Below are 16936 nucleotides of genomic sequence, written 5' to 3' on the forward strand. Positions count from 1 at the left end.
TTAAAATATAAAGCTTCATGTGATTTTTCTAAGAACATAGTTTTAGTCCTTCCTGCCAAAAGAAGAATGGGTGACTAATAAACTAGATGGATGATGCTCAGCTCAGTTGGTCAAAAAAATGTACAACTAGTAATGCAATAATTTGGCACGCGATCTCGCCACCTTATACATACTGGTACTGTGATAAATATTTGGTCACGTCATCAGCGACGTCATATGCAGCCTCCACGCATTTGCCCAAGGCTACACCAGACACATAGTTACCTGCAAGAATCAAACCTCCGAAACCACCCTTATTGAGAGCAGTTTTTGCGGTGTCCAACACATCCAAGTGACCTATCGTGAACTGTGGAATAGCTTGCGGCCAGACACGTACTCCCACCACAAATGGATCTTGTGCGTTTGACCTTATAAGCATCTTCCTGAGATCACGATCCACTGTCTCCACGAGTTGGCTTTCTGTCTGATAAAAGTGTAGGAAATGGGAAATGCAACAATGAGCATAAGATATATTAATATGGAAACTAAAGCATGCTTAAAGTGAACCACGTTACTGTTTTACAGCACACAAGAGATTGAAAATAGGGGAAAAAACGTTAATACTTAGTTCATAATTGGAGAAATAGCGGTATTAAGTGAATCTGTTTTCCTTTTTCACTAGTTTGATATTCTATGAGAGATGTTTGATACGATATTAATTCAACACTTACCATAGGCCTAAGCTACCAACACATTACACATGTTATACAGTTCATGGATCAATGTGTACCTTTGATGTAATGCCGGAATTGGTTGCTCCTCCAATATAGTTCAAAAGAAGAATCTGTCCCGGAGGTGCTCGGTTAGGAAAAAGTGATGAGCTGTATATGGTTCCTGAAAGATGGAATGAAACTAAGTAAGGTCATTGCAGCCGCATACAGATCTTTGAGCAGCACCAAGAAAAAACTTCCAGCTAATTATACATTGTAGTAGACACAAAGGTCACACGGAAATCCATAATTATGATTCAGATTGACCTAAAGTTTCCACCCCTTGGGAACGAGGGTGCAACTGCCCAAAACCCTTCAGTTCACCATCTATCAAACATTCAGCTCGAATGGCTTCTTTTGGATATGAAACAGTGACCGCAGCTACAGGTGGGTAGTAGAATTTTGATAAAGCATCAGCAGCAACGTCCTACAAGAAATCCACATGAAAGCTATGTAGTTATTCAATATCAATGAAAGGCAGCACATAACATGATGTGCATCAGTTAAGAAAATTATGTTAAAGCGAATCACATTCGAATGAAGAATCAAAGCCACATAATTTTAATACAAAATTTAGTGCACAAACTAGGGGTACATGACTCGAGCTCTAAAAATGTTAAAGGCCCTTTGTCCAGGTAAATTAATTTTTGGGATCAGTTAAAGTAGCCCTTTGAGTAGTTTACAATTAGTATTTGTTTAAAATTGAATACGGATAAGAGAATCATATTGCATTATGAAAAGGTTGACTAGTTTTCTTATAAGAAAAAATGATGTTTTCACATTAATATAATTGAAATTAATTCTTATGGTATATAAAATATCGCTCAATACATAAATAAATAATGATAATAAAAGGCGCGAGATCAATCTGCTTATCTCACACCCGTAACACATGCATAGAAAATGCACAAAAATAATAAGTGATCAAATCTTGTCCAATCATCATGACGAGTCACTAGATTATAATCTAACCACAAGCATCCAACTCACTTCAGTTTTTACACAACATGTGATTAAAGGGAGTCCTTCTCTAGGTGTACCATCAAATGTAGGTCAATCTGTTTCCTAACACAGTGCAAGCACCGTAATGCAATTTGAAGCCTTCTGTAATTGAGGCCAAACTGTTGCAAGCCGTCTCCTATATTTGGTCCCTCTTTTTCCCTTGTTATAACCATTTCCATTTAAATCAACTTGCTTCTAGCCAAAGATGTGCAATATCTATGTGCACCTGTTGTGTGATATGATGAGGCAGTTACTTGATAAGTTTACACACATCCCAGTCCTAGCCTGCTTGATAAGTTTACACACATCCCAGTCCTAGCCTGATTTCTTCTTTGTATTTTTTATCCAGATATTTGGTACAGCATGTTGCGCCCATACTGCATCCAGACATTTGATATTTAATTGATGCATATCCCCTCAATCCTGTAAAAATTGGAATATTTCTATTTCAAGTGATAGCTAGCAACAATAACTTCCAAAATTTTCCGCATTTTGACCCTTAATATGCAATCAAATTCCCTTCCTTCATGAGAGAGAGAGAGAGAGAGAGAGAGAGAGAGAGAGAGAGAGAGAGAGAGAGAGATGGTCTTCACATTCGTCGCAAGCTTGACAAAGCTCATACCAATTAAGAGAAGATTACATACAAGGTATTTATCCTTTATAACACGTAAAGAGTATTTAATTTATCAAACGGAAAAAATCCAATTAAATACTTGAACCCTGTTATCAAAGCAAAAACACTAGCCCACTTTCCTGTCATTCCTTCTCTTCAACAAGGGACTACAGCATAGGTCAATAATGTTACATCGTAAACTTACCGAAAGAGGCCGCAATATCGTGCTTGCCACATAGGATGGAACAGTCATGATGACAGTTTTGCTCTCGAGTGAAACCACTCCACTAGGGGTTTCATATGCCAATTTATACACTCCATTATCTGACTTAGTGATACTTGTGAGTTTCCATAACAGTTTGACCCTGCCTTCTAATCTGGAAATATGGGACACCAAACGCACACAATGAAGATTAAACTAACACTAAGCAATTCATATGTCCTTATAATTGGCTTGTTTCCAGAAGCAATCTCCTCGTGCATAGGCACTATCATGACTCCATTTTAATATTTCTTTTATTTGAAACTTCATAGGTTTGAAACACATCGGCCCAAAGATTCTCTTGAGAGTAGATAGCAGACAAGATAAGAAAATTACTTCAGAATTTTTGTGACATGTCACATGCAAAAGCGACAAGGGTGTCAAAACTGGTTGGGCAGCAGAAGTATCATACACATACGAACATTTTGAGAAAAGAAAGAAGAAATTCGAATTTTTATTTAACTGGAAGACCGAAAAATAAAAATTACCTCGATGAAATTGCATTAGGCAGCATCGAAAGGCCCTTTCTGAATGATCCTACTGTTTGACCTTTTGGTTTGGGTAAGCGTCTGTAGATACACTTGTTAAAATTTCAAGCATGCAGGCTTATTATACAAACACAAACAGAAGAAAGACTTTAGCAAGTATGCCATTACGGATCTCGAGGTGGCTTAGAGCTACCAGATTTCTCCTGGATTGCTTTAAAAGTTCCACCTATGATGCTACCGCCATTTTGCTCCAGTTTCCAGACTTTACCAAATGCCGCTTTCATGCTCAGTTTAGAGGGGTCTCCAGCGTAAACACCTGCATCAAATGAAACATGAAACATATTTACATTCTTCTCTAAACCGTAAAACTCATACAGGATGCTGATTAGCATTCTAAACATAATGTAAAAAATGTGAAATCAACAGACAATGGTAAACTATAACATAACAGATCATGAAGCACAGTATTACCATCTTCCATCGCATATGATGGATCAAGCTTACCGCAATCCAGAGCACATAATCACTGGAAGACCAGGAAGAGTTGATAAAGGAATGAATAAAACATTTTCGACAACACCTAAAAGTAAAAAATATATACGAGGAAGAAGTTTTAAGAGTACCAGAGCAAAATGGCTCAATCAAACGCTCAAAAACTTCATCTCCTAGGTTGCGTCTAACAAACTCTTCGATGGATTCCTCGCGACCCTGTAACCTTGACAAAATTTTCAAATATGAGAAGAAACTAGAAATACTAATACGTCAGAAACTGGAAATACAGGAAGGGTTCAGGGCACAAACTGGAGGCGGTGGCCGAAGACCGATAGCACCAAGACCTGCTCTAATTTTACCAGGAAAGCTCATTAAGTCAAAGAAAGGGAAATCAGAAAGCTTCGAGGGCACTGGCCTCAGCTTCCCATTCCATAGCACAAAGCGAGGAGCATCCGGGTCTCCTAATACCAAGTCATCCTTCAACCCACTATCCACCTACAGACATGCATTGTTCTTAAAATTTTAAAAATGATTGCATAATCCCAGCCCATGAATACCATTTCAGTTATAATTAACAGCAATACTAATTAGCAAGTAAGCAGGAAGATATGAAAATGATCTACACTACAGGGAGAACTGAGAACAAGAAAACATACCGCCATGGTAAGCATGGGGTCAGATGGTTGGAAGCTGTTTGGGCCTTCCTCCCAGAGATATCCATCCCTCTCAATGGTGGTGATGTTTCCGCCCACTCGATCTCTGGCCTCCGTCACCACGACATTAGAATTGCCGTGCTTCGTGGCTAAGGCCTGCGCGATGCACAGTCCACTGATGCCAGCACCGACTACGACGCAATCCAGCACCGATTTCTGGTCCTCTCTCGACGGAGAATAAGAAACAGAGGTGGGCCCCTCTGCAATCGAGCATCGAATCCTGCGGAGCCCGCCCCTGGGTGATAATGTGACGGGAGGTAAAGAAAATGGAGGCTGCGGTGGCTTCTTGAAGGTGGGAAAGTAGTTGTGAGTGCAGGTGAAGCTGCCCATGAAGCGATACTACGGCGGTGGACTGGCGACGCAATGCCGGAGAAGAGGAAGAGAAATGGGGGTTATCTTATCCTTTACCCGCGCTGGATACATTAACGTGGACTTGGACTTGGACTTGGACCTATTACCGTTTACATGTAAGCACCTGTTTACTGTTAACTTTAATTTTGTTCAAATAAATATTTTTGACAAATTATTTAAACACTTTTAAACTAACTATTATTATTTATTATGACTTATGAGATAAAATATGCATACAGATATTAAATAATTAATACTGTAATATATGATAATGACATTAAAAAATTTATTTGAAATTAAACATATAATTTATATAAATTCTCGAAATACATTAGTTAAAAAAAAAAATCCACCACCATCTTCTAGTTATTGTACTTCGAAAAACGATTGATGTTTATCTTCTACATCAATTCAACTTTAGTTTAGCTACTTGAAAAGGCCTAATATTTGTAAAAGAAACGTCTAGTCATTTTTTTATGATAGGATGACATGATATAAATTGAAAAATGAAAACTATATGCACATAATTTATAAGGTTATATATTTATAACTCGATTTTCGTAGAGGTTTTATCTGATTTACCGTCACTTAATCCACTGAAATCATATAGCACGCGAGATAAACTTAATAAAACATAATCATCAATTTAACATCGAAAATCATTCAAGATAAAACAAGAACATGAGAGACTATTAGAACATGTCCACTTTGAATATAAAAGCTTATGGTTTGCTTTTGAAACCACCCAAAAATTCTTTTACCAATAGAGATATCATTCTATATATTAACTCATGATTTTTTTCTTGATCTTTAAATGTGGGACTTTGGTTGAATACCCAACAGCGACAAATCAACCTATACACCACAACTATACAAACTTACATGCACTTCATGTAACAACTGTGGTTTGCGAAGAAGACAATCCCAATGCTAGCGATGACTGTAAAATTTTGTTGCAAAATGTACACATGGTTTTTTTAATACTGTCGCGACAGTATACAAACAGTAGTTAATGCTTGATAATGACGATTTTTTCGTTGATAATGGCTTTTTTTTGCAGTACTGAATTAATGCACCCCACTAGTTTGTTATATGCGCGCGCGCGCACACACACACACATATATATAAGTAAAATGCATGTGCTCCGCATGTTAGATCACTTATTTTACGATCAATTAGTTATATAATTGAATTAAAAATTATACTAATAATGAAATATAGTGACAAGTGTTATATATATATATACATATATATTGTAAATCATGTCATATATTCCAATATGCATCAACTTCATTATCTAATTTAAGAAAAAATATTGACTCAGAAGTCTATATATAACTTGAAACATATATAATATATCAAAAGCCAAAAAATCAAATACCTTGTAAAAATATTTAACACATCGAGTACAAAATGATATATAAACATAATTATAAAGAATTGAAAATGGATATTATATTGACTCAATATTTAATGATAAAAAACAATGAGAAATCAAAGCTTATGATATAATTGTAATAATTAATATTTAGATGTAATAATATATGAAATTAGTCTTTATAATTAACAAATAATATAATAACTAAAATTTCTAAGTTGCTAATTTTTTGTCATATATTTTATTATTTTATCTTTTATTTGAATTTTTCAAACTCTTATTTTAATAATAATAATAATAATAATAATAATAATAATAATTTTTTAATTATTTATTTTACTAAAATATGATTAATTTAATTAACATAAAAATATAACAATTAAAATAAACTTTAAGTAAAAAAAATTATAATAATAATTTAAAGTACTTTAATTGTAAACTTATTATATATTGTTGGGTGCAATAATTGTCCCTGTTTGATAGAGTGATCGAATCATGATGTTTGGGCTGCTGTGTAGTTAAAAGATTTGAGTTGCATCATTACCACCAGCTATAGCTTTTGGTAAAGCGGAAAACGTTCGGTCTTACATATATTATCACTTTGTTGTTTTCTATAAGAATTATTTAAAGTGTTACATAGAAATATAACAATTAAAATAAAATTTCATAAATAAGTAAAAAAAATTATAATATTAAATTAAAGTACTGTTATTTTAAAATTATTATATATTATCACTTCGTTGTTTTTTAAAAAATTACTTAGAGCGTTAAAATATTTAAATAATATTTAATATGTTGATATATTAATAGATCACTCCATTTATTTGCATTAAAAACTTTCAAAATTATATCAAATTGAATTTTGATAATAAATGTTTTAATTTTTTATAGTTAAACAAAATACATGTAAACAAAAAAAAATGAGGAAATATTTTAACAAAATAGTTTTTATATTAGATGTAATATAAAATTAAAATAACCTTAAATTTACTCATATTAATTTTTCAATTTAACTATATATTATTCAACCAAAATCTAAATTTTTCGAGAATATGTATTGCAGAATTTGCAGTAAATAATAAAAAAATAAAGTGGCTATATAATGATAAAATTATTATTAAAATATATTTTTCATATAAATAATACTAAGATAAAATAACTAATATTTTTCATATTTATTTAATTAAAAATATTATGCCATTCAATTAAATATAGAATTAATAGTAAATTTTATCATTATATAACCATTTTATTTTTTTATTAATTATTGAAAATTGTGAAATACATCTTTTCAAAAATTTAGATTTTGATTCAATACTATATAGTCCTTAATCAAAAAATTAATATGCTTGAACTTATCATTTTAATTAGTTCAATATTTTGGTACTTTTACATATTTAAATCCTTATTTATGAATGCATATTTAATGAAAAAATTGGAAGGCGAATTGAGTTTAATAAAATAATGATAAAGATAAAGTAATAATATTTTTTTAGAAACAAATTAATTAATAATAATAAATTTAAAATAAAAAATAAAAACTCATAAAATGCAAATGTTTGACAAATATTTTATAATTGGATCTTATGGGTTGTATAGATTTAAAAATTATACTCTCAAGAGGTCAAATATGTAATTTTAATACTTCACATGGATATTTGGTGCCAAAAAAATCAAAATGTTTGTCTAATCGCATGAGGGGCGCGTCGCAACAACCGCTCATATGAAGGGCATGCGTGCTAATTTTATAAAAAACTCAGAGTTGAAGATGTCTATTAAAATTTCACAAAGGAGAAATGTGCATTTTCAATATTTCATAAGGGTATTTGGTGCAAATAACTCTATATAAATATATGCATAACATTTCATTTATTAAAGTGATCATATAAATGCATGATGTTTTATTTTTATATTAGAATGTATCTTTCGTAAAAAAAATATAAACAATTATTGGATTATAAGCTATACATTAATAAATTTAGATAATGACCAATGTTTTTCTTTGAAATAATTTAACCATTGTTTAAACAACCAAACTAATACAATAATCATGATAAAAATAATATAAGTATAGAATATATTATCAAATGCATAGAACTTTGAAATAAATAATCATAATAAATAATTGAGTTTTTTATAGTTCAATGTGATTTTTTTTTCGGGATCATAATTATATTCACAAAATATGATGATAATTTCGTATAGCTCGATTATATTTGATTTTTTAAATGAAATTTGATATTTACACTCTATTTTGTGTTACCTACACTCAAAGTCATGTGTAGAATGAAGTGAAAATTCATTTACAAATGGAGTACAAATAACAAAAAATGGAGTGTAAATATCAACTTTTTTTAAAAAAAATTAATGTAAGAAACTTTTCATCTAATCTTCGCCCGGGCCTCATTTTTCTTTGGACCGCCCCTGATCTAGATATATGTATTTTGGAACTTCTAGTGTCTTTTTCTGACCTGGTGTTGCGTGACATCAATGCAGTATTGACGCGTATAATACCACATGAGTACATTCGACGAAAAAGATTAAAATTGTCAAAAATCGAAAAATACATAATTAAAACTGAATTTGATAATATTAAAGATCAAAATCGCAAAATTAGCCTATGGACGAAATTTGCACTTTCAAACTCCTCCACACGCAACCTAAAAGACAATAAAGTTTTGTAGCACCCCCAACACGAAAATGGAGTATATATCTACATTTCCTGCGCATGCACGTGGCTGTGCCCTCGTCGTGGACCTCACTGTCTAGCAACACAACGCACCATGAGATTTTCACTATGCATTGCATGCATGTCGCGCACTTGTTTCATTTGTGTAACAAATACGAAATTTTAGCCAGATTAATCCATAAATAAAGTGATAAGAAAGGAACTAATTAAAGGTAATGTTTTTAGGAACAAAATGGAAATAAGACGATTATCACAAAATTTAAAATGGAAAATTTGTGGCCTACAAGTGTGAGCAGAAGTTGACCAAATAGCAAGAAATAAGCTCACATAAAAAGAAAAAAAAAAAGAAGAGAAAACTCTCCAATGTTCCACATAGGCTGTTCAATAACCGTCGCAACCCATTGTGACAGTTGCGACGATAGGAAATGTGGCGTTATGGTGAACCGTCGCAAAAGCGTTTCAAATACAAATTTACGACGGTTGTTACAACGCTAAAACCGTTGCAAATGCTGAAATTTTTTTGTCTTATAAGCATGTGCATGTAACCATGCTGAACAGCAGTCGTCTTCCATTCTTTGCAGGCGTCAATTTGAACAATTCCTTGTTTAATTTACAATATAATCAAACAAACAATGACTTTTGAGGTAATAATTTTAGGTTTATTCACTGTTTTATTCTTTAAACTTGCAATATTGATCACCTGCTAGCTTTCTGTTTGCATGAATATTATTCATGTAATGCAAACAAAGTGCGTCTTAAAAATATTCTCAAACACTACGTAAGAGTCATACATGACATGCACTTAGTCTAATTACGCCCGATCGCGAGCCTATTAGTTTCGAATGTCATGTGGATCAAAATCTTAATTTTCTAGTGGTTAATTATAATTTGTTTTTAAAAAAATCGAATTTGCTTAATTACTATACCAGTGTTTATAACCGAATCACTTTTAAGTTTTGAATTTAGCAGTTGAAAATGATATGAACATCCATTTATTATTTAGGCGAGAACAATTTACCAAAAGAATATCCCTAATTATGTGCTTGATTGAAGTCCATAATTTTCTACTTTTTAAGTGGTATAAAACTTTTTTCTTTCGAAAAAAAAAAAAACGTTTTCAAAAATACACTTCTAGAAAAAAAAGCATTTAAAATAACATCCATAACATGTGTTGGATAAATTTCCTAGAATTTTAATTTTTCTTTCTTCCTTCCTTTTTTTTAAGGAAAAAAAAAGGGTCTCTATATCCAAACACGTCCTCCTATTAATGGCTAGCGTTCAGTTGAGATGTTTTAGCAAAATCAATTCGTCGATTGATGATATGATTCATGTCCTCATCAGACTCCATCTTAAAAAATGGGATATTTTTCTCATCAGACTTCATCGAATTTGAAGTCAGATGGGCAATTAATGATTCATTCTCTCCAAGTTTTTAAAATTCTTCTTTATAATTTTTAGGGGGGAATTTTTTATAATTCACCCCCCCAAAAAATTATAAAAATGACGATCAACTAAGAATTTCGTGTCTCTAAACTAAGGAAGCTATATCCACTCCTAGTCTCCTACACAGGAAATGTATTTAAAAATCACAAAACACACATGATATGACTTATGAGATGGTCTCAATTGTCAAATTTGTGACACTGATCTTTTGATCCGGTACAACTCATTCAAATTATTATTTTTATGCTAAAAATATTAATTTTCATTGCAAATATAGATGAAGTTAACCCGTCTCATAAATATAAATCTCAAAGCCCGTCTAATTCTCAAAATCAATATATGGGTATTACATAAAATAAATGAGTAAATTAAATCATTTATATAGCTATATATGTTAGGGATAATTACAATAAAACACTATGTGAAAAGTCTAAAATGCATAAAATCCTTTGTAAGGTTTGGACAGAATCACAAAAATACCAGAAATAATTTTTCGAGTGTGTTATCTTTCAATGTTGTCAACACTTCACGATAACATTATGCAGCAGAATAATTAACTAACAGCAAAAGTAAATAGCACACAAATATTTATGCACAAGTACTAAGTACTTGTACAATGCCTCATGGCAAAATAATCACTAAAAAATTAAATCAGTTTATAAAAACCAATTAGTGATTGTTTTATGAAAAATCTACTTTTCTCAACAGATTGAGAAAATAAAAGACTTCCTAAAAACTAGTAAGAACTAAAATAATAAACCAATAGGAAGTTCTAAACCGAAAAACAAAAACCAAAGAAATACTTTCTGAACAACACTTCACTCGTGTGTTCTTCAGTGTTTCCAACACTACTCGGCAACACAACGTAGCAACGATGAACACTCCAGAAATTCTTCAACAATCTATCTTCAAAGCTCCAGAATTTCTGCAGTGATTCTCTATGTATTTTGTTCTCTATGTTTCACTCTCTTGATCTCTCTATTTCGTTGTCTCTCATATGATCGGTCCAAACACTCCTTTAAATAGATCTTCAATATGTTTCCATAAATAACAACCTACAAAGCAAGAAAACAATATATCATCATAAATCAAATATTTCGAATCAAGATATAAAGATTACCAATTTTAAAATTTGTTCTAAGAAAGGCAAAACTATAAATATGGAAATTGAATGCAATAAGGAAATAATTTAAAAGATATGTGCACAACATGTTCTTTCAAACTCTCTCTTTTTGCCTTTCTGGACAAAATACACACACAAGTGCAAATAACTCCCCCTATCTTATGCAACTAAAGCTCCCCCTCAATTTAATCATCTCAGAACATAGTGTTGTGCGGTCGTGTTGGCAACACCAACTCTCAACACTTACTAGATCAGAGTATCAACTAGTTTGATATCATATCAGAGAGTGGTAAGGAGCACAAACTAATCAACTCAGAAATATATTTCGAACTTAGAGCAAAATAACAAAAATAAATAACAAAAATAAAAGATAAGAATAATAAAAAAATCCTAAAACCAATTACGATCAACCATAACAAATCATCTTCCTCATCTTCAGCTTGATCAGCACTTGATCCTACTCCCCCTTTTTGTCCAGAGGGTCCTGGTAGTCCAAGTTTAGTCCTATACTCAGCCATTAAGGCTTCATAGTACTCCAGATCAGCTTTGGCTTGTGCAATTTTCAGTTCAGCATGAGCCATTTGAGCACGAATTGTAGTATAATACAACATAATCACAGCAGTGTTATGAATGGTCATGGGTGGAACAGACTCAGTGTTGGAAACACTGGGTACAGCACCAGTCCATGGTAGATCAATCTTCCTATTTCCCTTCAGCAAACCAGGTGCGATCTTGATAAGCTCATCTCCTCCAATCAATTCTTCATCATCGTCTTTCGTGAAGACTTGAGATTCCAGCATACCATAGATCAATGAGGGAAACGGAAACTTAATTGCTTTCCAACCACCTTCTCGAAAGGTCATAATATTTTCAAACACCAAATTTCCAAAATCCAAAGGAGCTTGAGTTCCAATGGCAAACAGCGCAAGGGCTTGTGGCTTAGTTACCACTGTTGTATTAGTAGATGGCGTCCAATTCCTAATCGCAATTTTGTGAAGCACAGAAAAGAAAGAAGTAAGCTTTGCAGCTGACAACCTGTCTGGGTGCAGTGGAAATTTTGGAACCATTCCTCCAGTGATCACTTTAGTGACTTGATCAATATCCTCAGTAACTGCATCGTCATCGATATCAGGAGTATTGTAGTGCTCATTGATCAAAACAGGAGTAAAATCATACACCTTTCCCCGGATGTACACTTATCCAAACTTAAATGATTATTCATATCCAGTCTTTATGTTCAGATTGCAGTAAAATTCTAACACAACTCTTCTTGAAAATGGTCCGGCAGTGGTGACAGTAGAATATAAATTCTGCTATTTCAAGAAAGTCACCAAGTTCTGCTTTTCGAAAGACACTTCATCAATATTTCTTTCTTCCCAACAGTCTTTTTCAGAAAGAGTATCCCATTCATCAGCAGACTCATTTGAATAAAACTAAAGATGGTATGCCTTTGCAGGGTCAATATCAGAGTCAGATTCAGCAGCAGTGTTGTCATCAGTGTTGGCAACACTGTCATCAGCAGCTTGTTCCTCAGAACTTCCAGAACCATCAGAAGCAGCATCCTCATAATCTTCAGCCTCAGAACTTGAAGAAGATGAACTATCAGACTCCTGGGGCCGGTTATTCTCAAACTCTTGCAACATTTCAGCATCTAGTTCATCACCATCAGATGGAACCTGTGAAGATACAACTGGTTTAGCCTTGGTCTTTCGAATATTCGTCATGAAAGAGGCCAGTGAAATTTTCTCATCAGTAGAAGTTGGAGCCTCTGTAGTTGTCTTTGTGGTATCATCAACAACAGCAACACTAGATGGCTCTTTCTCAGTAGAAGCCACATCAGTAGAATCTTCATCAGAAGAATCATCACCACTAGATAAAACTCCTTTCTTTGATTTGACCTTTTCAGCAACAGAGGTTTTTGTCCTAGCAACCACCTAAAAATTCTGATCCGCATAATCATCTTCAGATGAGAAATCTGGATCATCCAAAATAGGACGTGAAGTCTCCCCCTTACCACGAAATCTCTTATTGGTAGTAAAATCGGGGTTGAAGCCCACTTGGCGCTTTGACCTTCTCGCTATTGGCTGTGTTGGAAACACACGATTCAACACTGAGAAATCAGGAGAATTCTCAAGGTCGATTTCGTTCCCGGGTTCTCCTGGAGCAATTTCTGCCAACGGTGTAAGTTGAATGGCAACAGGTACAATCGTGAGACTAGGATTTCCAGAAGATATCTCCGAAGGCTTGTCTTCCTCTTGATAACCCATCTCTGATCGTATATCATGCGAATCGAAACCTTTGCCTGCCATTATGAACAATTTAGAAAGTAAGGGTTTCAGAGAATTTTTGCAGAGAGAGTTAAAAAAGGTTGAAGATGATATGATCAATTTCTACAGTGATAGAAATATATAGGGATAAGGAATTCAAACGGTAAAAAATCAAAACCCCTATCTATCATATCAGACTAAGAATCTCCCCCTAACAGTAACAATTCTTCAACGGGTAAAAAATCTCTCTAATTAAGAAAATTAAATTTGATTAATTAAGGATACCCTGAAAACTCTCACCTAAGAATATATCAATCAATGTTTTCATAATCGGACCGGTGATCGAACCGATTTACCTTAAAAAACGGTCTAACCGGTCGGACCGTTTTAACCGAACGGTCGGACCGAAAAATCGTTTATATAATATAATATAATTAATAATATATTTTAAATTTTTAAAACCTAAAAGATGTATATAAATAGAAAAATATATAGATTTATCATAGTTTGAAAACTAAATAACCATATAAATATATTCAAAATATTAATTTTAGTTATATATTTTTTAAAAATTAATTAAAAAAATCTAATATTATTAAAATAATATTTTTCATGAAGTACAAATTTCAAATAATGTTGTATAGATATATTAAAATATTAAATTAAGGTTTTAAAATTAAAAATATATTTTTTCAAAAAAAAAATAAAAAATCGAAAAACTGGTTGAACCGGTTCTTGACCGGTTCTGGGCCGATTTTTTGACCGGTTCGACCGGTTCGAAGCCGGTTCAACCGATTCGAAGCCGGTTTTGACCGGTTCTGACCGTAAAAACTGTTTTTAGGAGCAATCCGGACCGGACCAGTGACCGGTTCCCGGTCTAACCGGTTGAACCGGCCGGTCCGATCCGGTTTTGAAAACATGGATAATCCCCAAAAAAAATAACTCCACATCGAGGTTTAACGCCACTGAACCATATTTAATCACAACCAATTCAATTTCAGCAAGTTGGACAATTTTTCTAATTTTTGTTCGTCTTTGAACTTTTAACCCTGAGCACGATATGATCACAATAAATGCAAAATGCATGAACTAATTTATGTCTAAAACAGAATGTAATGATATTAGATAAAAAAAAATGCATGCAAAGTGTGTGCAATACGTGTTAAACACCAGTATTGGAAACACTTCCCAACAACAATGTAGTCTTCAAAATAATTTTGAATTTGTCACACTTCCAGAGCCATGTTTTTCTCCTTTTTATATTGATTCAGAAGTGGTAGCCTGCACACTAAAAGAACGGTCTTCATTGGACTCTTTTAGGTAGCTTTTTCCAATTTTCTTTCGATTTTAGTTTGATTTTCAAGACATTGGTCCCTGAAATTTTATCAAACCATGCTTTTTAAATTTTAAAACCACTTTTCACATGTGACAAGATCATGGAATACACGAACATTCCTCAACTACTTCGTGGTTTAAAGCATATTTTCATGGCAAGTGTGATCTGAAAATAACTTTGACAGAAGAACTACAAAGTGTCAGTCAATATTATCAAACAATGCACAACATAAAACATTATGAATATGCAGTATGCCTAAAGTCCTAAAAATGCACATGCATGTTTGGTGTTGTTCGTCAGTGTTGGCAACACTTAAGGACATCAACCGTAAGTGCTTATAAAGAACACATGTTGTGTGGGGACCTCGGGTTGCTAATCTCTTTTTAGGGCAACTAATGATTAATTAAACAATTAATCAAATAATTAAAGAATAATAGATCAAGAGCAGAAATTTTTTTTTTTTTTAAAAAAACCCTAGCCTCGCTCGATCGGTTAAAGTCATCCGATCGAGCGAGCAAAAATATCAAAGTCTCGGGTCTGCAGCGCAAATGACCTCGCTCGATCGGGCAAAAGCTACCGATCGAGTGAGCAATAAAAATCGAATTTTCTGCCCATGAAAAACAGGCCTCGCTCAATCGGTAACTTTTACCCGATCGAGCGAGCCATCTTTTGCTCGAATTTTGCTGCTGTTCTATTGCTGTCAAAACTTTAGTACAAGGTATATATCATCATCCAAATCAATTCTAAGCATGTTATAAAATCTGAAAACATGCCTACATTCATATACCAAGTTCCTATTATCAACTCATACAATTTAATACATCCAATGAATAGCATAAAAGACATAAATCAACAAGCTACACTAACTCTCAATAGTGAGCTTCTAAACAAGATTTCAATGTCAAGTTCAATGCTATTTACTACCATTCTTCAACTTAACCCGAGTCCACACTTGCTACATCTCTCTCCCGAGCTATCAATGTTCTCTCAACCAAGCTCCTGCCCCACCTGTTGCAATGCACACATACAAAACAAAGCAACAGCCGGATAAACTCCGGTGAGAAATCATTCTCAGTATAATCGACATATAAATGCGTTAAATAAATCCATATCTACTCTAAACATGTCAACTCAAGAATAGAGTAAAAATAACGCATATATCGACTCAAATTTCAAATCAAGATTTCAATTTATATAGCGCGCTTATCTCAAGAATTGATTCTTATCACTTCGTTGCCATCAAGATTCGTATCCGATCTTGACATGGATATCCATCTAACGAGTTTGTAAACGACTCGCAAATAAGGTTAACCGCAACCTTGGCATAGAATCGATTCAATATAACATCACATCAACTCGAATATAAATATTCACTACCTGAGATGGATCGACAACATCACAATCAAATCAAAAACATAAACAAGTATGTGGTTTTTACGGGCCAACTCAAGATTAGTCGTTCTTGAGTTTCAAAGTTCCTACTTCGCGATGTCGTCATTATACCTGTCATTCTCGAGTTTGTCATGTTCCACATCTGGATAGGAAGTACAACAACTCCTACAAGAATCTGATCATTCAAACATCAATCAATCTTCAATCAAATTCACTTCAATCTTGATCACTTCTTCTTCGGTTTTAAGTTGAGGTTCTTGAGTCAATAGTCTCCTATTAAACTCTGAAACATATCATCAAAACATACATATCAAACTTCATTCTATTCAATCATTTCAGAACTGAATCAAAATCATCAATATAGATTCAATCAACATCATTTCAAACTTCAACTTCTTCTTATTCGATATAACTCGGAGTCTTGAATCGTTAGCCTTCGAAACTCAACTGAAATCGAGAAATACAAATGCCATAACATTCATAACATCTAAACAACTATCTCAACTCAGTTATAGGATATCAAAACAAAGTCAAAACATCAACCGGCGGCATAGCGATTGAAAATCGGGAACCGACTCGGTATCGAATTCATTTCTAATCAACTCAATCATTCGTATCACTTATATCAGCTGAATTCA

The 16936-nt window shown here is 33.3% G+C and overlaps 1 protein-coding gene across 1 annotated transcript; it reads right to left on the reverse strand.

Moving 5' to 3' along the window:
- Positions 1-71: 71 nt before the first annotated feature.
- LOC140871320 (protoporphyrinogen oxidase 1, chloroplastic) lies at positions 72-4753 on the reverse strand. The gene is made up of 9 exons (XM_073273777.1): positions 4263-4753; positions 3916-4101; positions 3738-3822; positions 3283-3430; positions 3115-3195; positions 2570-2741; positions 1017-1176; positions 770-873; positions 72-463 (listed from the first exon to the last, which is right to left on the reverse strand). Exons 1-9 carry the CDS (start codon positions 4647-4649, stop codon positions 164-166), a joined length of 1623 nt encoding a protein of 540 aa, XP_073129878.1. The 5' UTR covers positions 4650-4753; the 3' UTR covers positions 72-163.
- Positions 4754-16936: the final 12183 nt, after the last annotated feature.

Source organism: Henckelia pumila, unplaced genomic scaffold (genome assembly GCF_033568475.1).
Source record: "Henckelia pumila isolate YLH828 unplaced genomic scaffold, ASM3356847v2 CTG_461:::fragment_3, whole genome shotgun sequence".
Classification (NCBI taxonomy): domain Eukaryota; kingdom Viridiplantae; phylum Streptophyta; class Magnoliopsida; order Lamiales; family Gesneriaceae; genus Henckelia; species Henckelia pumila.